The following is a 24,338-nucleotide window of genomic DNA, read 5'->3' on the forward strand; positions in this document are numbered from 1 at the left end:
TCTTTTCCTCAAGAAATTGTTTTTTCTGAAGTGTCTTTTTCTTTTGAGATATCAGAAGAAGAGGGCTGGCAAGTAGATTTATTCCAAAGAGGAGCAAAATAACTCCAAGGGATTGGTGCAGCAGAAAGTTTGTCAGCTAGCTGGCTTTCTTGTCCTCTGAGCCAGCTGAGTGGTAGTGGGACATTGGTTTCCTGCCTCTCATTTTTTGTTATTCCCCTATTACTTACAGTATATTTATACAGAAATCTATATAGAAATGAATGGTTATGTATAAATGAAAATGTTTTGTTTTGTTTGGTGTGGGTTTTTTTCATATAATTCTTGTCCTTTGATTTCAGCCTTTCCCAAAGGTTTCTAATTGGCCTCTTTTCTCATCACAGGGGTATCAATAAACATGGTTTGATTTGGTTCTTTTTTTTTTTTAAGAGATCCAGAGGAGGGGCAGAGGGAGAGGGAGAGAAAGAATCTTAAGCTGCTCCACTCCACACCCAGCACAGAGCCTGACGTGGGGCTCGATGTGGGGCTCAATCTCACAACCTGAGCCAAAATCAAGAGTTGGTTGCTTAACCGACTGAGCCACCCAAGTGCCCCTGATTTGGTTTTTGTCTTTCTTTCATGATGTTACCATTGTGTGCAGCCAACCTATCTTTACCTGGAGTCAGTTGATATGAAGGTCAGACTTCACTTACTCTCCTCTTATTCTCAAAGCAGACAGTTTTGTCTTTTTTCTCTGATGGTTGTCCCATCCTACGGCCAGTGGCCTATGCAACCAGGAAGTATAGCCAGACCAAGAGACTACACAAATGAGAGAAATCCTGCTCCATGTGGTTCTGCCTCTCAGTCTGGCAGCTCTTCATTGGTGCACTGTCCCTGTGCTGATGTGTTAGTCTCCTGTTCTTGGATATCCACAGTATCCTGCTCTAATTTAAAGACTGGGAGAAGGTACAGTGAGTGCTTGTAGATCCTTCTGATTCTGAGCTGTGAGTGTGGAGATAAACTTCCTCTTGCTCTGTAGTGGAGATACATAAAGGTGTGGAGAGGGTCAACCTTGGAGAAAAGGAAACCTAGCTCAGTAATTAACAACTCAGGCCTTAGAATTAGGTAGACTTACGTATGAATCCACACTCTACCTCTTACTGCTGTGTGACTACTTACAGCTGTGTCATTATGTTATGTGTCCTTCATACCTTGGCCCTAACCTACCTTTCCAGTCTGATCTCCTGCCACTTCCTTTCTCATTGTCTACTCCCCACTCCCCAACAGTTGTGTTTTAACCGAGTGGAACTACCTAGAACCTTGTTGGAAAGGTAAAACCTCTGGCCCCATCCCAGACCTAATGTACTGGAATCAGTACTTTATGAAGTACACATTAAAGTTTAAGAAGCACTGGCCTAAGCTACTTCCTGGCACTTTTATTCCTGGCAGAAACTATGTCACAGTCCAGCCTGTGACTGCTGAGTATATGTGAATGTCCTTTAGAGAAGTATGATATGCTTTTGCAATTTGAAGTATTCTTTGAATAATTCCCAACTAAGTTGTGTCCAAATTAAGAAGTCCTTGAGTAACTAGCTTCCTTGGTCCCCTTCATTTTCAACCCTTTGAGATATATCCCGCTCCTTTCTCCTGATTTCCTGGGAATTTCCTTTGAATCCAGAGAAATCCTCCTCACCAGAGAGAAGCTTACACAGACTCAATTAAATGCCTGCTGTGTATAATGAAGAATAGTGTTAGGTGCAGCAGGGGCCATAGAAATTCAAAGGCTATTTGGCTCTCAGGAAACTTTTTATTTAGTTGGAAAGGCATAAACATTCAGAGTAAAATTAATTTTATGCCTTATATTTGGGTAGTCCTTTGTCATCTACCATCACCTCTTCTGAACCTCTCCAATAATTCTGTGATGTTGGTAGGAAGGGATTATTAGCTGCCCCCCTTTAAAAATAAAGACGTCAGATCCAAAGATATGGAGGGATTTATCAATGCCATATGGCTGTTAAAGAGCCGGGGGGTGGGGTAGGTGTCCATGTCTTTCAGCTCTAAGTCCAGGCTGTTTTCTTTTTAAAACTATTGTGCTGTATTGTACTCTCTAGTACCAGACTAGTTTAAAATAAAGAAAATGCAGTGTAGGATTGCAAAAGTTTAATGTGGTAATTAAGAGGAGAGAAATCATTTGAAAGAGTGAGGGGGCTTCAGTGAGGGAAGGATTCAGCAGGATTTTGAAAGATGAGCAGAATATATCTGGACAGAGAAAGAGGGTGAGCAATCCAAGAAGAGGGACAAGAGATAGAAAAGCAAAGTTTGGTGAAAGAATAATGATTAGACCAGAGTTCTTGGTCTATTTGGAAACTGGATTGTTTCGATCCAACTGAATGAGGCATCTGAATTACCCAGGTGTGAGAATCATTGTTTAGGGTAGAGGGACCACAGTGATTCCCTCTTTCCTTCATATTCTTGCACAGAATCCCCCATGTGGAGAGTCAGGGAGACATGACTGTCGATCTCTAGGTGGTGGGACCTAAAGGCGGGGGTTTCTAGGTCGGGTTTTGTTTGATAGACCACCACATTTACTTTTTAAAGGCATTGTATTACCTGTTTTAGATAGTTGGGAGCAGCTTCTTTCACCTTAGGGAAATGTGAGTAGATGGGTGTTCAGGACCACAGAAAAATAGTGAACTTCAGAAATTGGTTGAGATCCAGGTCAATGAGAAGTGGCAGCATTATAAAGGGCAGGGAACAAACCCTGGAGATTATAAAGGTGATTCTTAGGGGTGTACAGGCGCCGAGATCTGGATTGGTTTAGACCTAGAAAGAAGTGGAGTCTGATTGGACCACCTACCTGGGTGGGATCTGGCAGCTCGCCAACTAGGACCTGAAAGTCTAGGCCAGGGGTGCCATTGTGACATGGTCCAGCCAGCCTCAGCTTAAGCTCGTGCCTTGGTGGGGGTGGCCCAAAAGCAGTGGCCCCGCAGAGCGGGGAGCGGGGCCATGGCTGAGGTGGCTGGGCCCACTGGTGAATCCAAAGGCACTGAAGTTAAAAGCCAGCAGGCCACGGAGAAAACCTTCACGGCCGTGCAGAGGCGGGGCCTGCTCTCCGTGCTCAAAGTGTCCCAGCTGTTGCTCCGAGCCATCACCGCGCACAAAGGGCTGACTCTGGCTGCCCTCAAGAAGGAGCTTGGAAATGCTGGCTACGAAGTGCGCCGTAAGTGCTGCCGCCACTCGGGCGATGCACCCTGGTCTGAGGTTAAGGGCACGCTTCTCCGGGTCAGTGGCAGCGATGCCTCTGGCTACTTCAGGGTCTGGAAGATTCCGAAGCCGAAGAGAAGGCCAGGACGCCCGAGGTTGGAGGAGGGCACGCGCTCTTCGAGGAGGACCCTTCCCGGGCCGCGGAGCCCACGGCGGCGCTGCACGCGTCGCGGGGCAGCCAAGAAGGCCAGGGAAGTCTGGAGACGCAGCACGAAGGTAAACACAAGGGGGCGGAAGAAAAGGACAAGAGCCAAGGACTCGGTGCGTTCCAGAACCAGGGAGGAAGTGAGGGCCAAGGGGATGGACGAGGGGAGAGGACGGACCATGAAGGAAGACATCAGGCCTAGGACCCGAGAGAAGAAGAGGCCAGGCCCGAAGCCCAGGGAAGAGAAGAAGCAGGACCCGGTGAAGCCGGTAAAACGCACCATCCAGAAGACAGCCTTGGTTAAAACTGACCAAAGTTCTAGCAGTCAGGGGAAGACTCATGACCTAAGGTCTGCTCGCACAAAGACTTCCACTAAATCTGAAAGTCTTCAGAATGCAGCCGGGTATTCGTAGTGTGGGAGCAATTTCCCTTCCTCCAGGCACAGATGCCTTTCCCCATAGGCTCTAATGAGAGCAGCTCTCACACACTCAAGTGGACAAAACTATATACAAGACCTTTCCACTACATTGTGTCCGTTTCCTCTTTGCCGCACATGGATACGCGTGGGTGTTGAGGGGAGACATACAACAGGGACATATGGGGTGAAGAGACAAAAAGATGTCGAGATTCTGTTCCTGCTTCAGGCCTCAGGACAATGCCTTTCAGAAGGAAAAAAGAAAACAGGTAGAAGAAAAGCAGCAACTTGGGGGGATTAGACAGAAGTGTTGAATTAACGTTAGACACCCTATCAAATCCAGATTGAGTTTTGGGGAGAAGGGCTTATAAAGAGAGAAGTGGGGGGTATCGTCCGGGCAAGAGAAGAGTAGACAACTTTAAGTTGAGTAGTCCCACTGATCCAAAGTGTTCTTAACTGAAATTCCTTTTAGGAAAAAGGCCCTTCTCCCAAAGTTGATTGTAATGGGTCTATAGTTTTTGCCTGACTTGATAATAGTATTTTAACTGTAAAACTTTCTTATTATGTCAGTCTTCAGTTAAATGAGAGTGTGTGAAAGCATCTAGAACAGGGCTTGGCACAGGGTAGGTGCTCATTACTAAGAGTTAAATAAGAGTATAAATAGTTTGTGATGATGTGATAATGTGCTATAGCAGAAAACTCTACCAGATCAGTACTTAATGAGACCAGGATTCTAGTCAAAGTTCTGCTACTCTGACCTTGGCTGAGTTGTTACTTAACCGTTTATAGTCTTGTTTTCCTTCTCTGTAAAAAAAAGGTTGGAATAGGGCTAGGATTGTTTTAGGTGGTTTTAAGTGTTAGTAAAATAAGGACTTAAAATATCATGACATTAGGCTTTGTTTGACAAAATGCAGTGAGGGAATTTTCAACTGGGAAAATACTAACTCCTAGAGAGGAAATTATTAAGATTTATAGAATACATATCAGAAATATAAGGAGATGGGAAGGCTAACTAATGAATAGCTAGGTCTTTTGCTTTTCTTAAAAAACAACATGTATTGAGCACCATATACCAAATATAGAGCAAATGTTTTGTTTTGTTTTGTTTTGTTTTGTTTTAGTTCTGACTGCAGAGATTAAGAACAGCATGGGAATAGTTCTCATGCTATAGGTCATAATAGGACACAGAAATGGTTCCTAGGGAAGTAAAAACATCAGAGTAGCCAGTTCAGGGAAATGACTTACTGTTTACAGCTGAAGCCAAAGGGGTAGGGAAAAGGGAAGCACTGGGAAGGTGCTTTTCATTCTTGTAAAGAGGTGAGAGTGACGGTGGGAGGTGAGAATGATTTGGAACAACCTGGGGAGCTTTTTCAGTGTACCCGACCAAGCTTTTCCCAAGAGTCTGATATCTTCTACAAGGGGGAACAGGGTATGTGTATTTACACACACACAGAAAGGAAGGGAGGGAGGGGTAGGAAAGAAAGCTTAAATGATACTAATATTCACCCTCTCACACCCTTAAATGAGAATCACTGCTTTAAACCTATGCAGAGCTACTAGCAAAATGCTTGTTGTGCATCTCATCTATAGATGATCTGAACTTTGAAACTCCCCCCTGCTGTAATTAGGTTCACTGTGCACTTGAATTGTCTGTGAGTAGCAGAATGAAGCAAACAGAGTAAGAGAATAGGGAGCCATCTGGTAAAAGGTAGTGGGAAACACTGTCCATTGAGCACACTTAGAACAAAGTTAATCAGATGTCTTTATGATAGCCAGATGTATTGCCTCTTTATAGTCCTGGGAGATTTTTACCTAAACAATCAGATGGCCTAGAACTAGAAGCCTTTTCTCCTAAGATGGGATGGGAAGGACACTGGCAAAAATTTTTCTAGATTTCCTAAGAATCATCACAGTTCTATATGTATTGTGATGATTTCTTCATTTAAGCAAACTCCAATCATTCAGTCAGTAAATTTGGCAGAGCTATTAAGTGTCAGGACATTTAATAGCTAACTGGTCATTTCAGATTATTTTTCATTGGTAAATTTTAGGATGGCTATACTCCAGTGAAATACAAGAAATGATTTTAACTCATTGGCAAGCTATCCACATTATCTAGGTCATAATGCTAGCTGGGTCTTCTGTGAAAGGAATTCCCAAGAATAGTTAATCTCATCCTAAGTATTCACTAATGACTAAATGCCTGCAAAATTCTGGGCACTTTGCTGAATGAAGATGGATAAAGCATAATCCCCACTTTTCACTGCTCACATTCTAGTGGCATATTTGGGTTTTTAACTTTAGTCAGAGCAAATGGAACATCCCTGACCTCAATTCTTTGCTTTCCTTTTATCTCAACTGCCTCGTGTGATGATGATCAGAAAACTGTTGGACTTTAGAGTGGTAACAAAGTTTAGATGCTCTCTGGCATCAGATATTCAATGATTGTTGATAAAACAGTTAACAGAAATACAAATGGCCTTTAAAAACATGAAAAAGGTACAATTTTGGGGCGCCTGGGTGGCTCAGTCGTTAAGTGTCTGCCTTCGGTTCAGGTCATGGTCCCAGGGTCCTGGGATCGAGCCCCACATCGGGCTCCCTGCTCCGCGGGAAGCCTGCTTCTCCCTCTCCCAATCCCCCTGCTTGTGTTCCCTCTCTCACTGTGTCTCTCTCTGTCAAATAAATACAATCTTTAAAAAAATAAAAAAGAAAGAAAAAGGTACAATTTTACTCACAAGGGAGATGCATATTAAAACAGTAAGATAATATTTTTTTAATCAATTCAAAGGTTTTGAGAACCTACTCCATTGGTGAGGCTGTGGGAGATCAGGCACTCACACACAATGCTAGTGAGCATGTAAATGGAAGGAATCTGTCTTTCATAATTACAAATGCAAAGGTCCTTTGATCCAGCAGAACCACTTTATCTTTTAGATGTAAATGCATTTGTGAAAAGACTTATGTCCAAGGTATTCAGTGCAGCACTGCAGTAACAAAACAGAAAAGTAAATAATCTAAATGTTACTAGGGGACTGGTTAAACTGAAGCTTCCATACAGTGAAACTGCACGCAGCTGTAAAAAAGGAGGAGATTCTCGATGTATTATTATGACAAGCACCCAAAGATATAGTAAGTGAAAAAACAATTCAGGACATTAAGTATACCATACTACCTTTTGTGTAAAATGAAGGAAAATATACCTCTTTGTAATTGTATAAAATTCTGGAAAGATACACACAAAAAAACTAACTGGTTCTCTACTGGGAGGGGAAGATGATGGGAATTGTAGAGGATACATAGAAATGAGACTCTCTTACTCTCTCGTTTTTCGTATTTTCAGAACATGTACATTGTAACTTGTTCAAAAATAAGGTAAAAAATTCCACACAATTGTCAGTTATAGCTTTTTCATTTATAAGGTGGTTTGTACTTTTGCATGCATTATTTCATTTCATTTTCACCTCAGTCTCTTAGATCTTAAGTGAAAAAGCTAATGTTTGGAAAATGTGCACTTTAGAAATTGGCTCTTAACTATGGATTCCAGTGCTCTCTTGTCTACAGTTACCCATGCCAAAGGGGGCCTCACCATCCACTCAGTAACTCTCTGAGACATCCTTTCTATGTAGGTAAAGGGCAGGAGTTAGAACTCATTTCTACATTGTTTTAAAAGTTTGAGGTTTCTTGTGGGGGAGGGTGTTCTCAAACACATTGCGGGGTGTATTTTCAGAGCATGGAAACATCTCCATTTGTCAGTGGTCTCCAAGCAGTAGCTGTCCCCCCTCCTCTGGGGAGCTCTGTGACGACAAGTCTATGAGGTTGGGCTGGAGATCACTCCAGCCACAACCTAAATGCCTAGCAAGGACAGGAAGACATTCTGGGAAATAAATATAGGGGCACTATGTCAGAAAGGGAACTTTAAAAAGAGAAAAAGCCAAAGGATTTAGAAGAGAGGAACTGAAGACTGAGGGGGTGTCAGCATGAAGCATTGGATGGGGCTGAGAAAGGCACTGATAGAAGGGAGCAAGGAGAGGAAGTCAGGATTTCAATAGACACCACTGGAGATGGCAGAGAGAACAGGGGTGGTGGGAATGCAAGCTGGTGCAGCCACTCTGGAAAATAGTATGGAGGTTCCTCAAGAAGTTGAAAATAGAGCCACCCTACGACCCAGCAATTGCACTACTGGGTATTTACCCCAAAGATACAAATGTAGTGATCTGAAGGGGCACCTGCACCCCAATGTTTATAGCAGCAATGTCCACAATAGCCAAACTATGGAAAGAGCCCAGATTTCCATCGACAGATGAATGGATAAAGAAGATATGGTATATATACAATGGAATACTACTCAGCCATCAAAAAATGGAATCTTGCCATTTGCAATGATGTGGTTGGAACTAGAGGGTATTATGTGAAGGGAAATAAGTCAGAGAAAGACACTTGTCCTATGATCTCACTCATATGTGGAATTTAAGAAACAAACAGAGGATCATAGGGGAAGAGAGAAAAACATAAAACGACGAAATCAGGGAGACAAACCATAAGAGACTCTTAATCATAGGAAACAAACTGAGGGTTGCTGGAGGGGACGGGGGTGAGGGGATGGGGTAACTGGGTGATGGACATCAAGGAGGGTATGTGATGTAATGAGCACTGGGTGTTATATGCAACTGATGAATAACTGAACTCTACCTTTGAAACTAATAATACACTATCTGTTAATTAATTGAATTTAAAGAAAAAAATAAAAATAAACGGCAAGAACAGGGGCCTCAGTGAACAATCACAGCTGTGTTACTCCTCCCCCTTTTTGGTTAGGAGAAAGACCAGACTTGTCAAGAGTATTACTCCAGGTGACTGGGGGAAGTAAGAGTGAACACAAGAAAACAGGGAAATATGAAGCATGAAGGTAGGTGTCAGAACAGCCTGGCTGGTGCTCAGGGAGCTGTAGAGGTGGATCATCCCCTAAACAGTAGGCCTGAAGCTCCATTAAGGCACCTCCCATGGAGGAAGAGCAAAGCCTTTGGGTTGCACTCAAGGCCCGAGGAGGGGTTCCTTCCCCTCTTTCCCACACCCCAGGAAGCTCCACAGGTGGGAGGCTGTGTCAGTGGGTCAGAGGCTGGCAATTTCCATGCCAGCTTCCCATGTTTTCTCCCACACTGTTTTTTTTCTCTTACCTTATTCTCTTGATACCCTCTGCTATATGCCCATCCTCTTTACCCACAAAGGTGAGTATGTCTGGTGGACCCAGCTCCTGCCTGACCCCATCTGTGCATGCCTCCTCTGGCTCCCCTCACATCGCCAATTATTGTAAATTTGCCTAAGGGGTCAAGCCACAGTCACCACCATCACCTCAGTCTCTAGACTTGGCTTACCACTTTAAGGGGCTCCCAAGAGCAGGGTCAGCACTTGAATGACCCTGAGATGGAGGACCTCCTTAAATTTGCTCCCTAGGCCCTTACCTGCCTTACCCTAGGCCTAGTCCTGCTCAGTACTCTGCTTCCCTCATCTCCAGGTTGGGTTAAGACCAGCTAACTGGGGAGGGACATCTGGAAGCCAGGACACCAAGAGGGAAATGGGGAGGCCTAACTTGTGGCATCTTAAGGTTTATGTTTTTGGGAGGGGCAGTGAAGGGGCTCACACATGGCTGTGTAACTCCCCCCAGAGCTATCTGGTGTCCCCCACTCTGTGGCAGCTTTTTGATCACCAGAGAAGAGCTGAGAATGGAGGAAAGAGGAGAGGAGAGGACTGAGAGATGAAATCAGTGATACAGTCAATACGACCTTTATTCAACTGACAGGGACCACAGGAACATATTAGAGACCCTCAGGATACAGACAAAGTTCCCCAGTGGGTAACCCATGGGAAATTCACAGTCCATCAGAGGGAACCAAGTCAGACAACAGCTAGAAATCTGGCAGGCACAGAGCAGTTGGGCTGGATGGCAAGTGGGCATACACCTCCAAAGCTTCCTGTATGAGGGTGCCGTGGTGGCAGTATTGTGAGGCATGGCAGGAAAGTGGTGCCAGGGAAGGGCTCAGCTGAGGAACATGCTGAGTACAGGGACTGTGTTAACACTTGACCTCCCAGGCCTGGAACAGCCAGTGCCTGGCACATAGTGAGCTGGCCAAAAATGGCTTTAGAATTGAGACTGATTCTCAGAAACCACAAGAGACAGGAAGGGACTAAGCAAATCAAAGTAGCAAAAAGTAGAAATCCACTTTGGAAGCTACATCAAGGGAAAAAGCCTGCAGGGAATGGAGTGCGGGGCCTGGACTTGGCAGTATAGACAACCCGTTGGCCAGGTTAGGGTGTGTGAGGAAGGTTGAGAGAGACAGGAAGAGATGCAGAGTGGTGAGATAGCAGCTGAGTTGCTAGAGCCAAGCCAAGGATTTGAGGGAAGAAAGTGGGAAGTATGAGTAATTGACCCTGCTTCGTAGGCTTAAAGCTGACAAACTGGACAACAGGCAGAGGGACAGGGGGCTCTTAATGGAACAGAATTGGCTAGAAGCTTGAAGAGAATTAACTATGATGGAAAGAGAAGGATAGGGAGTAGAAGAACAAATACCCTTGGGAAGGTGAGGCATTCCCCAGGTAAAACAAAAAACAAACCAAACCAAACTAACAGAAAAAGAGAAGTGGGAGCGAAGAGTGGACAAGGAGCTCCATTTATTGGGAAAATGGAGGCAGGGACTCCTCCCTGAGGCCTGGAGTTGAAGAAAACTATGGCCAAGTTTCTCCATCTTGGGGAGAGGGGCTGATCACCTCCCCCCAAACTCCAACCTTTTGATCTTGGGAGAGCCCCATAGGGGTGGTGAGTTTGCAACGGTCAGTTCAGTCTGTCCTCGTGGGTTTGGTTAGGAGAGGAGCTAGAGGGGGTAATGGGACCAGGGCCTGCCAGACAGGTCCCTTCTTGCAGTCTGAACTGGACAGAATCTTCAAAGCAGGAAATGTATTTTTGACATAGGTACCATGGCTTAATCGATTACAACTCTACCTGGTAAATAGAGTCTGGGTTCAAATCTCGCTGTGTCACATATTACTAAATGAGCTTGGTTCTTTCTTGTGTCCTGGGGGCTCTCCAATGCTTCTGTTGCCCTTGCCCATAGGGTAGGCCAAATCATGGTTAGGAATCCCTTGCATGGTACCTCATTGATCTCCAATGCAATTGTGAGGTTGGAAAACTTGGTTCTTTAAGGGTTTGTGAGAGCTAGCCTTACTCTCTATCCTGAGCTAAATGTTCACCTTGAATGCCTCCAGGCCAACTTATTAGGCCAGGAGAAGGAGGACCAGGTAACTAGCAAAGGAAGACCATTTCCTTGGATGTTGGTTTTTCAGTTTTACATTGGATTTCCCTTCTTTGAGGTGCCTGCTCCTTTTTGTCCTTTCAGATTTCTGGACCCATGAATCCTCAGTGTCCATTGTAGAAGCTCTAGCCCCAATCAGTCACAACAGTTTGGTAGTGGCCCCACCACAGTTTCTAAAATTGTTGACTAACCCAGTCTTGTCACTGATTTAAGGGTGGGGACTCAATGAAACCAGAACTGAAGACAAACTAGCCTTGAGGGGTTGCAGAAAATAAATTTGACAAGATTCCCCTTTCTCCCTGTTTGAAGAGGGTGAGGTACCACTGATTGAAGTGGAATTTGAATCTCCTGGCCAGTAATTCTCAAACTTTAGCATACATCAGATATTCTGGAAGGCAAGAGAAGACTGATTGCTGGGCTCCGCTCTCAGAGTTTCTGATTCAGTTTGTCTGGGGTGGAGCCTGAGAATTTGCATTTCTAAAACAAGTTTCCAGGTGATGTTGATGTTGCTGGTTCAGAGACCACATTTTGAGACCCAAGACCTAACAGAGCACTCCCAGGAATAGAAGGAAATTTTGCCAGCTCAGGATTTCTAAGGGGTCTAAGGGAATAGACTTCACCTTTCTGTTACTGTCCAGCCCCACTCATCCCCGTCCAGTGCACTCATCTGAACAGAGATGGAAAGAACATGTCTCCTGGCATCTCTGGTTCTGAGTCAGGACTCACCTTGCCCTTGATGGAAATAAGGAAACAGTAGTTTGAGTGCAGGAATGCAGGAAAGGAGAGGATTTTGTCAGAAATTATCACACCTTTAGCTCCCTGAAGGCACAACATCACTTTGACAAGGGAAAACTTTTGCCTTCCACTTCTACATCAGCGTTAAGGCTTAAAATGTAAATAACTCTGGTGACTAACATAATAAAAAAAAATGTAAATAACTCTGGGAAAAGCTAACACTTTGAAGGGATTCTTTGCAGACATACTTTGATGGGGGGACAAAGGGGAGGTATTTGGGCCCTGAACAGGGTAGAGGCACCGCAGAAGGAAAAGGTGACAGGTTCCTGAAGATGGACGTCCCCATTTTACATTTGCCCAGAGAGAACACAGAGACAGGTTTTTTTTTATTTAAAGGGGGTAGGGTGGACATGTGGCAAAGCCAGTTAGGAGAAAGATGGGAGATTCCCTGTGGGAAAAATCATTCAAATCTATTCACCCATCTGATGGCTGCTGCTTATTTTATTTTTTCGTCCAAGGGAAGTGGTATTGGACCGAGGTAGAGAAGACAGTGGTATACCAGAAATGACCTAAAGGGATGTCCTTTCTGCAGAAAGCTCTTAGACTCCATCATGCCTTTCATTTGGGTGCTATGACTGCACCCACACTTTGGGGGCTTTACTTGCTATCCTTACAATTACTAAAACAGATCAACTGCTGGAGGTTAACATTTGGTTATTAAGATGTGTGATCTGATAGTACAGAGAGTCACCACCCACAAGTCTTTAAAATAAGGTTTGTGAGGAGCTCCATTTGTCAGCTTGTCATCTTTAAAAAAAAAAAAAAACATAGAGTAGAATATCAGCAATACTCTTCTAGTCATTAAAGACTAGACTCTGTCTTTATACCCTACTGCCTCTGGTATCTTAGTCCTCAAAATATTTAGTGATCCTTGCCTTGTAACTTTTGACACAAATATATAAATGATCATATTGGGTCAGGGTAACTCCCAATGACCCCAGTTTAGTTATTCCATGGATGGGCTCTGAACCTGCTAAATGTATATATAAAACAGAGTGAACTGCTAATGTCTGTTTTTCTCAAAAGGGTGTTTCGGGTTTTTATCAGAGTCTCATAAGGGTCTGTGATCTAAAACAGGTTCTGAACCATTGCTTACATAGAGCTGATCTGCATTAATGAATGAGGCATAGTGAGAGGGTAAAAGAAATGGCACAGTCCGGTTTTACCACTGGAATCCAATACTCTCTTATACCCTGGGGTATCTCTAATCCTAAAATGCTCCTGGCTCTGAGGACCTTACAAAGGGCTGGCCATTTTGCTCTATTTGTAGGAACGTAAGCAAGAGAAGTGCATTCCAGGCAAAGAAGGAAGGCTGCTCTGAGTGGCAGAACGGAGTTGGGGGCTGGGTTGCTCAAGTCATATCCACTCTAAGAAACCCAGTCAACAAAATGACCCTATTTTCAGCTCCATTTAGGTCCAGAATTCTAAGGAGCTGTGATTCACCCAGTTTTTCCTAAGCAAATGGGACAATCACTAAACTAGATTGTTGCAGCTTACTTCCTCTTGCCTCTCTGGTTAATTCCACCAATTGTGGTTGAGAAATAAGTGTGTTAAGGAAAAACCAGAATCTAAGCATTAAAGAGAAATTATCCCACTTTCACCTGCTTTGCTCCTCTCTCTTCCTAACCCCAAACTGCTCATACAAGATAATTTTTAAATTATAAGACTGGTATTAACACGTTATCAATAAAGCAAAACAATGACCAACTCATCAACAGATGCTAGAATACTTATGCAAGTCCTGGAGTTAAGAGTCTTAAGTGTGGCTACCTTCCCAGAATTGGGAAGTAAACCCAGTGCACACCCCCCCCGCCCCCCATCAGCTGAAAAGCTAAACCATAGCCATTTCCCCTAAAGTTCTGTTTCTGGGAGAATGAGATCCTCAAGAAGAACTGTCTCCTTGATGAGGCAATCAAGGTCAAATAAGAGAGATAACAACAACCTGCAAGCACTGTGATTCCTGTCCTAATTTCCCAGCACTAAAACAAGACAAAGAAACCCACTCAGCATAAAGCTTCTATATGCACCTTACTTGAAATCAACAAGAAACAGCTCACCTCACTGAGGATGTGTCTTTCTCTCTTCTCCCAGGCAAAAAGAATCTGTGGCCCAGAGATTTAGACATAGACATATATATCCACAGTTGTCTTGATCTCAGTAATACCAGGGAAGGCTTTACACCTCAACTCTCACAGCTTAACCCATCACTTAACCCTTTCCATGAGGGCTCCCTTAATCGCTCAGCTTACTTCCTATCTTGAAACAAAACAAAAAATCCCATACAATCCCTACTACCCTCATCCCCAGAAAACAGCCCCTAGAAAATCTAGTTTGTACAGTTTGCACTTTGCATGCTCTCTTCAAAGACCCTGCACACAGATACACATAGACACAAAAAGACACAGTCAAGAGGAGAGGGGTCTGTTCAAGGGGATAAAGATTTTTTTCTTCTATGTGGGCCTGGGTTCCTTGGGGGGGTATAAGTCCATCTCCTAGCATTGTAGCGTGATCTCTCATCTGAATATGTGTATGGGGAGGATGAAGGGAGTTGGAATAAGAGGGTGAAAAGGTTCTTGTTTCTATTTTTCAGCAGGTGGGGGTAAGAAGTGTGGATGTATATTTGGATGATCAGGGAAAGGGTGATGGACCCACACAGGAATGAGGTCTGCCCCTCAGCTTTCATTTGAATTAAAAAAGGGGACTCTGGTGCCTGATCACTATCTCTTTCCTGTTTCCTCATTACTCTCTAACCCAGTGTTCACCAGTGTGTTTCATGGAGTCACCAGTTCTGTGGGATGTGAAATAGAAAGGACAGAGGTCAAATCCATTTAGGAAACACTGCACTAAAAGAGGCTTAACAATTCTCTGTACGAATAAGTTCTCAGAGCCTTCAACATGCTAATATGGTCTTTCTCTCTATATACAGAGAGGATATAATAGTTACAGTATACAAAGGTGTTACTCAAATATTTAACTGGTATGGCATAGGCTCCAACCACTTAGAATGAACCTCAGCCATAAACTGCTGATTCTCAAGTGGTACCCTTGAGAATGGGCTAGGGCTGAATATCAGCCCATGCAGTAAGCATTGTTTCCTAAAAGTTTTGCCCAAAGAACTCCATTTTATGTGGTATCTCACAGAACTGGTGAGAAATGTCTGGCCAATGTTAGAACCTCATCTTTCGAGGGACGGAGCCAGGGCTTATGATTCTGGCCACTGGGGTGCAGGAGAGGGGCAGTTCTGGCAGAGACTCCTGGTAGCACCAGCTGCTGATAGATGTGACCACAGCTGCAGCAGAAACAGATTTCAAAAGACAGATGTCCCTCTGTCCCAGCTGCTCCGGGGACTTTGTCCCTGGTGGGTCAGCAGGTGTCTGTCCAGGTGATGTTTACGGCCAAAGCTCTTTTCACAGCGAGGGCACTGGAAGGGCTTCTCCCCAGTATGGGTCAGCCAGTGTCTCACCAGGTGGTGCCGTCGGCCAAAACTCTTCCCACACTCAGTGCACACATGGCACTTTGGCACTGGTGGGGCACGCTGCCGTTTCCTAGCCCCTGGGCTCTCTCCAACCTCTTGGCCCTTGCAGGATTTGCCTTCCGCATGCACTCTCTGGTGGCTGGCCAGATGGGAGTTGCATCGGAAATTCTTGCCACACTCTGAGCACCTGCTGGGCTTGTCATGTAGGTGGGTTTTCTGGTGCCGGATCAGGTGGTGTCTTCGCCCGAAGCTCTTTTCACACTTGAGGCAGCTGTAGGGCCGCTCCCCAGTGTGTGTTTGCTGGTGCCTGGCAAGGTGGGAGCCCCACACAAACTGTTTCCCACATTGGGGGCATGTGTGTGGTCTTAATAGAGAATCCATCTCTGTGCTACATAGAAGGTTTGAGAAGCTATCTTCCTGAAGAAAAGGTGGGCCCAGGAGCATTCCTCTGGAGCCCCTGGGCATGGAATCCCAGCTCTCATCCTGTTCTGGGTTCCAGAGAACAGTATCTTCAGACACACTAGATAACATTCGGGGAGGTTCTGCTTCTAGTTCAGGGGTATCACCCTCGTGCTCACTTCCATCTCCTGTGGAGAAGGGAAAATACCAACCCCAAGAGGGGAGTCACAAGAGAGTACTCTGGGACCCAAGTCACACGTGAAGTTGTCTGATTCCTGTTAGGGCCTAAACCTCACCCCATAAAGGCTGGGAGAACAGACTCTAATGTTGTACAAGACAGTGCAAGAGGTGTAGAAGTTAAAAACCTAAGCTTAGGAGGCAGATTACCCAATTTTGAATCTCAGCTTTCCCACTTAACTTTTGTAAGCCTTCATTTCCTCTTCTGTAAAATGGGAATAATTATAAGATAGATGTTATAAGATAGGTAGTATAATACCTGCACATAGTGAGCACTTAGTAAACGCTTTATGCTATTGTTGTTATTTATTTATTTATTTATTACAATTACTTCCATCTTCCTGACTAAGCATAGATGGAGAGAGTTAAGAAATGTGCTGGAGTGCCTGGGTGGCTCAGTCAGTGAAGCGACTGCCTTCAGCTCGGGTCATGATCTCAGGGTCCTGGGATAGAGCACTGCATCGGGCTCCCTGCTCGGCGGGAGGCCTGCTTCTCCCTCTCCCACTCCCCCTGCTTGTGTTCCCTCTCTCAATGTCTCTCTCTGTGTCAAATAAATAAATAAAATCTTTAAAAAAAAAAAAGAAAAGAAATGTGCTGCAATCCTTACTGGCTAAGCGACCACCTGTCAGCAATACTAGAGACACTCCGGAAAGCATCTCCACAATGGGTGGGAGGTTGAACAATAACATCAACAGTAACAACAACAACTAACATTTACTGAGTGCTTATTATGTGCCTGGTACTGTTCTACTCTGTTAACATACTGAAATATCACAATAATTTACCGATGAGGAACCCAAACAGGGGTTACTTTTCCAAGGTTCCCAGGTGTGGGCCTGGATTCAAATCCACAAAGTTTGGTTCTAGAGCCTGCCTTCTAAACCATTCTGCTACACGGTCTTGCCTTTGAAGAAAAAGATCTGTAAACTTTTTGACTCTGTAAGTCACTGAGCAGAGAAGGGATTAGATGGACACGTAACAATGACATTCCAAGAGGGTTGAAAGCAGTGGCTGAAAGTCTATTCTAGGTGCTTACCTGTATATGTGACCCTCAGGATGTCCCTCTCCTCCAAGTCCTGAGGGTCAGGAACCCATTGTTCTTCCCCTCCTTCTAGTTGAGAAAGCATGTCCAGTTTGGGAATTGGAAATCCTGCCCATGGGAAAGGAAAACAGAGATGTCAGTGAGTTCAACTGTAATTCTATTTCCGAAAAAAAGCTGTTTCCTAGATTACTCCTTGGAACTGAAGATAAAAGAAGGCCAGATACAGGCCTTTCTCCCATCCCCATTTCTGTTAAGTCCCTCTTCTTTCTCTTAGAAAATCATATTCTCTTACCTAGCATGTCTGTTTCCTGCCACTCAAATTTCAAATACTTCCAGACCAACTGTCCTTAACTTCACTTAATTAGCCCTACCACAGCTGTCCCACCCCCACTCCCATCTTACCTAGATGGCTTGCTGAGTTTCCAAGGACTCAGTTCTATCACTTAAATGTCCTTCTCTCTGCTTTGTAAGAACCTCCCAATTCCCAACCAAGAAGAGCCTAAAGTTCTCTTCTCCACAATTCAGCATTATTTTGCTCTTGTTTTTAAGAAATGACACCTCATTTCCATTCTCTCTGGATTAGTCCTAATGCTCTTTCTCTGGTGAAAGCTTAGACAGATTTCCAGCCAAGGAAAGAATCCTAGATAGACACTATCCAATAGCTCTGGAGCAGATGGCTCCATCCTCCCAGAATAATAATCTTTTAAAAGTGGCTAGGGAAGATCATGCTTACTTAGAGAGACCACTATCCCACAGTTTTCCTGCATGACATATTCTCCATAAAAGTCTGTCTGAGAAGGGTCCAGGCTCCGCCACTCCTCCTGAGAGAAGCACAATGACACATCCTTGATGGTTACCAGGCCCTGAAACAAAATGTAGCATCATCTGTCAGTAATTGTTCCTTAAGGAAAATGTGATCCCAGTGTAAAAGGCTGAAGTAGTAGAGGAGAGGGCATGACAGCATCTAGAGAAAGAACTTCCCAGAGGTCCCTGGGTAAAGCATATAGTTTTGATGAAAGATAAATGAGCAGATGGGCAAAAGTATGGTCAGTGAGTGAGTGAATGAGGATAACGTCTCTTGAGGAGTTTCCCACTGGGACCATGGGAAGTTGGAGGCACCATGAACTCACTGCTCCCTCTGTTTAACTACAGGTGTCTGCCCAGTCTTTTTCACTTGCCTTATTCTTTTCATTGCAGAAATTGGGTACTAGCCCCTTCTTCCACCACTTGACCTTTCCTTTTCTATCAGCACAAAATCATTTAGATAAAACATTCTTTCTTGCCCTGCGCCCATCATGCCATATCCTTATCTTTTGAGACAGCATAGTATAGTGGTTAGGAGCCCAGATTCTTGAGCCAAATGACTCCTAGCTCTGCCACTTATTAGCAGTTTGTCCTTACACAAGTGCCTTAATCTCTTCCCACTCTATTTTCTCATCTGTAAAATGGGCCTAATTGGGTTTCTCTCAGGGTTAAATGGGTTAATATATACATAGCATTCAGAGAACTGCAAGCATGGTAAGCACTCTGGGAGTGTAGCTACTACTACTATTATTATCTTTCCCTGGGTCTCCCAGTGCCTTCTGAATCTAAACCTATTTTCTCTCTCTGGCTCTGCCCCTCTTTACCTCTCTCTATCTTCTCTTCTTTTCTATAAATTCTCCATTATCCACCCAGTCCTGCCTACTTTATGTTCTTTCAAGCTTCCTTCAGGTCCTTTTTTCCTAATCTTTCCAGATTTTTTTCTTAAAGGACATTAATAAATTGTTCTTAAAAAAATCTCTCTAGGGATGGCATAGCCATCCATTAGAAACAACTTAACCTCTAGGAATTCCCCTCTTCTTGTCATGCCTCCACTCATTTTTTCACGGGTATTATAAGCCCCGTGGAAAGGTAATCTGTTCAGTTATAAGGTGAAGATACCATTAGTGATCATGTGAGATAACAAATCGATGGGCTGATGCTGAGGCTACAGAAAGGCAGCAGTGATGAGACCCTGGGAGAGGCCAAGGGAAGCAGATAGCCCACCTGTGATCCTGCCGCAAGAAGTGCAGCTGCCATCTCCCAATCTCCGGTGCTCCCCTCCTGGGGAATGGCAGGAACCCAGGGAGCTGACTGAGCTGGAGAGGAGAAAGAGGAACCACTAGAAATGGATCATCCACCCTTACCCAGTGAGAGCCTGGGCCCCATGTTAGAGGAGCTTAAGGGTCATATTTTCCTATATCTTTGCCCATTGGTAGAACTCAAATGCATACACATAGTGGAAGAGACATTCACTCAAAATGTTCTGCAAGGCTATTAGGTGGTTTTTAGTAGAGCTTATATGTCAGCCATCTCTACTAGGCTAGCTGTGCTTTGAATTTATATTATTTGAATATAATTTTCACCTAGTAAAGTGCATCTTACTGGGTGTGTTCTCAACAGTAATCGGAGTTGTTGTCACTTCCTTTGTCTCCCACATTCAATACCACTAACCATGCACTTGCAGCATGTGGAGGGAGTGATCATGCAAGAAATGGGAGAAGCCCAGTTTTATGGTTTACAGAATCCAGGAGCTCCTTATATTCCTGTAACCAGGGCCCAGGAAGCCAGGAAGAATGGACTAGTCCTGGTACTGGTTACTGTACTCAAACACGCATACACCCTGTAGGCTCTCACCCTTCTCCTGAAGGGACTGTGGCTCCTCTTCAAGGTCACAGCATAGGTGTTCCAGTGGCCCTGGTGCTGTTCTCCATGGCCCCTCTTCTTGGCTTCCCCTTTCCACCTGAGGCTCTGCTCCATCCAGCTGGACATTCATTGACTCCCATCCTGTCCCCAGGACTGCAGTCTGTTCTGAAAGCATTTTTGCTGCAAACCCAAATTGTGACCTGGAACAAATTCATTATCAGATGTGCCCATTAAAAATGGAAAGGGGTGATATTCCTAAGGGAGTTATGGAGAACAGCCTCAGGGATAAAAAGATGAAACTGGATAAGAGGAGCTTGATGGCAGATGAACTTTAAAAGCTTGGTGTGTTCCAATCAACTGAGCCTGGGCCAAGCTTCTTGGAGGAACTCAGAAGTGAGCAGGTGCTAAACAGCAAAGTCACTAACAGTTATTTTGGGGACCTCATTGCAGAAACAGAATATTCCTGACAGCTGGAAGAACTTCATTAAAACAAACAAGCAAACAAACAAAAACAATCCTGGAAATTCAAGAGCTATTCATTTAATTTCAACAAATACAATGAAGTAAGCAATCTGGACACATGTAGGATGGGATGTGCACTGATTTACACTCAACAAAAATGGATATAATCACATATAAGATTTTCTGCCACAAATCCCATTCTCATCAATTAGTTCAGAATGATTACTACAGGTAGAAGACCCAGCCAAAGGTGTGTGTGTGTGTGTGTGTGTAAGGAGCACACGCCTCCTTTATAAGACTGAACCAAATGACACCTCACTTAAGCCTCAACAAAGCAACATAACCTGTCACTCTGATGCAGAAAATGAGAATCTGATGCAGAAAATGAGAACTGGTAGTAAATGTGGTGGAAAGACAAATAACTCAGAAAGCAGGTATAAAAATCCAAAACTGTAACAGATAGGAGAAATTGGTCAGTGAGGAATTGATTCTAATTGAAAAAAAGAACACAAAGGGTTTGAGCCAGAGTGAATAAAGGGGAAATAGTTGATGCTAACATGACCTCAGTGGGTGAATTAACAATCCTGTGAGTTGAGACATAGGAAATAACCTGAGACATAAGAAAGAACCAGTCAGATCTCATTAGAAAAATATATTCAGTTTTAAAGAAGGGTATGAAGAAGCCAGAATATGTTTCATCAGAAGAAACAAAAGTGGAGAAAGGGATGGGAAATATGGCCATTGGGAAAAGTTAAAAACAATAGACATAGTTTTCTCCTGTCTAGGGAAAAAAGCTGATGAATGATGCTACCAAGAAAGAGAAATGGTTTCTATCTCTGTATAGATCTATTCTTTTGATTGCAAGAGAAGAGATTTAGGTTAGATAAAGATATTCTTTCTTTTTTTTTTTTAAAGATTTTATTTATTTATTTGACAGAGAGAGACACAGCGAGAGAGGGAACACAAGCAGGGGGAGTGGGAGAGGGAGAAGCAGGCTTCCCGCAGAGCAGGGAGCCCGATGTGGGACTCGATCCCAGGACCCTGGGATCATGACCTGAGCCGAAGGCAGACGCTTAACGACTGAGCCACCCAGGCACCCCTCTTTTTTTTTTAACAGATTTTATTTATTTATTTTAGAGAGAGAGGGAGAGAGAGAGAGAAAGAGAGAGTGCGCATAAAAAGGGGAAGGGCAGAGGGAGAAGCTGAGCAGGGGCTCAATCCCAGGACCCTGGGATCACGACTTGAGTCCAAGGCAGACACTTAACCAACTGAGCCACCCAGGCAAAAATTCTTAACAATAATCCTGTAGTGCACAGGACCAGGTTGTGGGCTTTTCTTTTCTCTGGACATTTTAGGAGTCAGAACAGGTCTCATGTGTTGTGACAAGGGCTTCCCTGACTTCTGGCAGAGAAACAGTCTATGAGACTGCACAGAGTCCTTTCTGCTTGGCAACATTTTGTGTGTGTGTGTGTGTGTGTGTGTGTGTGTGTGTGTGTGTGTGTGTGTGTGTGTGATTATTATTCAGTACTCAAGCAGTCAGAGCCAGTGAAAGGCTTCCAAAAACAGGTCAGAACCTTGGTTAACTATCCTGGCTCACTCATATCCATTCAGTAACATTTGCAGGAACCCAGAAGCCCAGGACAGGTAATGACAGATGTCAAGTTGTTTATTTTCTTGCCTAACTGTCTTTGACAAAAGAGGTAGGTGGCAACCCTAAGACCAATGCACAGGAAGGCAACAAATTACCCTTTCATCTCAGAAGTCCAAAGAAGTCTCAGGGCCTCATGGGAACATCCTGGACTGATTCCCAGCTTAGGAGGTTTCCTTTTCAGAGACTTCTCATGAGAAAGGAAAATTCCCAATAAAGCAATAAAGGGAAACTTCCATTTTAACTCTCTCTTCTGAATTCCAGCCCCTGTATTTGCCTTATTTTTAACATATAAGGCACCAATTCCCTCTCTTCACTGGAGGTCTTTGCTTCTCAAGCTCCCTTTGAACATCCTCCCTCAGGGTTTACCTACAGCTAATACCTGGACACCTGTCTCAAACTCATTTCTCCATCTCTCCAGCACAGTCCCTTGATGGGAAGCCTCTTTCTGCAGAGCCCCCTGGGCTAGCGGTGAGCCTCTCCAGACCACTGACAGAAAACCTGTGGAAGCGCTGGTAAAAATCTCAGCAACAAGGGGGTGGGTACTTATCCTCACACTGCATTTCCTCCGATGTTCACTCTCTCAGAGCCAGCACCTGGGCAGTTAAGGGTGTCAGCCCTAACCAGGTTTCTCCTGGCTCCAGGATGTTCCCAGGCCTACTGGAGTCTGGGTTCTAGGGCTCCCACTTCCCACTTTTCCTCACATACCCGAGGGTCAGGGCACCTGCTGAAGGAAGTTTTTGCAGCGGGCGCTGTTGGACAGGGAAAGGAGGGTGTAAGGAGAGGAGCAGCCCAAGGGCACAGGGACGAGTCGCGCTCTGTCAGAGAACCCTGCCCTCTGCCCCGGGTGGGGCAGGAGCGGGACGGGCGCCTGCTCCGGAGTAAGGCTGCTTCTCCCCTCCTTCTTGTCACAGTGCCCCTGGAGAGGGTCAGATTTCAGAGAATCCGAGAGAGGCAGAGCTGGGGCAGGGGAAGTGAGCTCAGAAAACAGGTTTCCCGTGAACGGAGGCAAGAGCAAGTCAAGAGAAAGGAGCCACGGGGTAACCTGTGCGCGAGTGACAGCGGCGGGAACCCGCGGGGCCTGACAGCGACGCCGGAGACCGGGAAGCCAGGGCGAGGGGCGGGCACAGAATGTCAGTGGGGCCGACCCCCCGGTTAAGGCAGCGACCCGGAGGCCGCGTCGATCCTCCTCCCCGCCCCATGGGTGACTGGGCCCCCACCCGCCGCCCCGGGAAGCCTGGCGTCCCTCCCTCCAGCCGCGACTCCCTGCGGCCCGGCCCCACTCACCCCGGTCGGCTTGGCCTGCGGCCCGAGCCTCCCTTCTGGGCGCCACCTGCCCCTCCCCTCCGCCCTCCGCTTCGTCGGAGCCGGCGGCCGCGGAGCCAGCGACGGGCGGAGACGGCGGCCGGGCGCGCGCGGGCGGGGCGGACACAGGAAATCCCCGCCCGCTTCCGGGGCTCGGCGGCAGCGGCGGCGGCGGCGACGTGGGGGAGGGGGTGTGGGGATGAGGGGGTGGGCGGGCTGCGGCCCCCACGTCCCCCGCGCCCGGGCCCGCGGAGCCCCGGATCTCGGCGCACGCCCGCCTGAGGACGCCGCGGGCCCAGGCATCGGGGTCCCGCCTACGGTGGCCGCCCGCCCACGCCCGCTCCCTGACTGACCATTTTCGGTCCCGGCCCCTCGGCCTCCCACGGGGTTCTTTGCACACGGGATCATTAATTACCCCGACATTTAATAACCGCGCGTTATATGCCAGACAATCGCTGTGAGAGCGAATTCTCAGGCCACAGTCCGGAATTCCTCGAAAAGCTTGACTGACTTCTAGGTTTCAAGACAGCAAGGATAGGGGGCTTGAGAGCACTGAGGAGGAGTCACTCGTTCCGCTTGAGAGATAGTCAGGTTGACTTCACCGAGACTGTGCTGTCTCAAGCAGGCCTTGTAGCCGCATTGTCCGGTTTGCGGGAGCCACTAGCCCCATGTGGCTGCCGAGTGCTCGCGGTGTGGCTAGTCCAAACAGAGATGTGTTGTAACACACACACCAGATGTAGATGAATTAACAAAATGTCGAAGAGCTAATAAGCTGTATTTGGCATATATAGGGTTAAATACATTATTAAAACTAATTCCACCTACTTCTTTTCACTTTTTAAGTATGGCTACTGAAATTATTAAATTATATATGTCGCTTGCGTTATTTTTCTATTGACAGAGCTACCTTGAATGAAGCATTAAGATAAATTTGACTGAAAAAGATGAGAAGGGACTACAAAACAGAATAAACCATGATACCATTAGAATCTGTTTATAATCTACAAATCACATTATTTCATTATCACAATACTGTAAAATTTTATAGACTTAAAAAATAAGTGACTCACTTAAGGTCATAGGTGACAATCATTCCTTTAATAAAAATTTATTTTTTTGCCAGGCGCTATAACTAAATGCTGGCGGTCAGAGATCCCAAAGGAATTAACCGTGGATTCAAGGACTCAGTCTTTGGAAACTCAAG

The 24,338-nt window shown here is 45.3% G+C and overlaps 2 protein-coding genes across 2 annotated transcripts in view; one reads left to right on the plus strand and one right to left on the minus strand.

Annotated features, from left to right (window-relative positions):
• H1-7 (H1.7 linker histone) overlaps positions 1-3,798 on the plus strand; it is a 10,792-nt gene extending 6,994 nt beyond the window's left edge. Inside the window, exon 4 of the mRNA XM_078074168.1 lies at positions 2,924-3,798. Within this exon, the coding sequence (XP_077930294.1) occupies positions 2,924-3,798 (875 nt within the window). The remainder of the gene's footprint in view (positions 1-2,923) is intronic.
• Positions 1,770-23,248, minus strand: ZNF641 (zinc finger protein 641). The gene is made up of 6 exons (XM_036099315.2): positions 23,117-23,248; positions 19,711-19,919; positions 19,081-19,172; positions 17,786-17,915; positions 17,047-17,160; positions 1,770-15,961 (listed from the first exon to the last, which is right to left on the minus strand). The coding sequence occupies exons 2-6, from the start codon at positions 19,892-19,894 to the stop codon at positions 15,207-15,209; spliced, it is 1,275 nt and encodes a 424-aa protein (XP_035955208.1). The 5' UTR covers positions 19,895-19,919; positions 23,117-23,248; the 3' UTR covers positions 1,770-15,206.
• Between the last annotated feature and the right edge of the window lie 1,090 nt (positions 23,249-24,338).

The sequence above is a fragment of the Halichoerus grypus genome, chromosome 6 (genome assembly GCF_964656455.1).
Source record: "Halichoerus grypus chromosome 6, mHalGry1.hap1.1, whole genome shotgun sequence".
NCBI classification, from domain to species: domain Eukaryota; kingdom Metazoa; phylum Chordata; class Mammalia; order Carnivora; family Phocidae; genus Halichoerus; species Halichoerus grypus.

Excerpts from the sequence above, each read along its gene's own strand:
- ZNF641 (XM_036099315.2), bottom strand. The coding sequence starts at position 19,894 with ATGCTTTCAGAACAGACTGCAGTCCTGGGGACAGGATGGGAGTCAATG. Across the intron at positions 19,173-19,710 it reads ACAGTCCCTTCAGGAGAAGG|CTCAGTCAGCTCCCTGGGTT; the intron begins GTGAGAGCCTAC and ends TCTCCTCTCCAG. Across the intron at positions 15,962-17,046 it reads CCTGAGGGTCACATATACAG|GAGATGGAAGTGAGCACGAG; the intron begins GTAAGCACCTAG and ends CCTTCTCCACAG.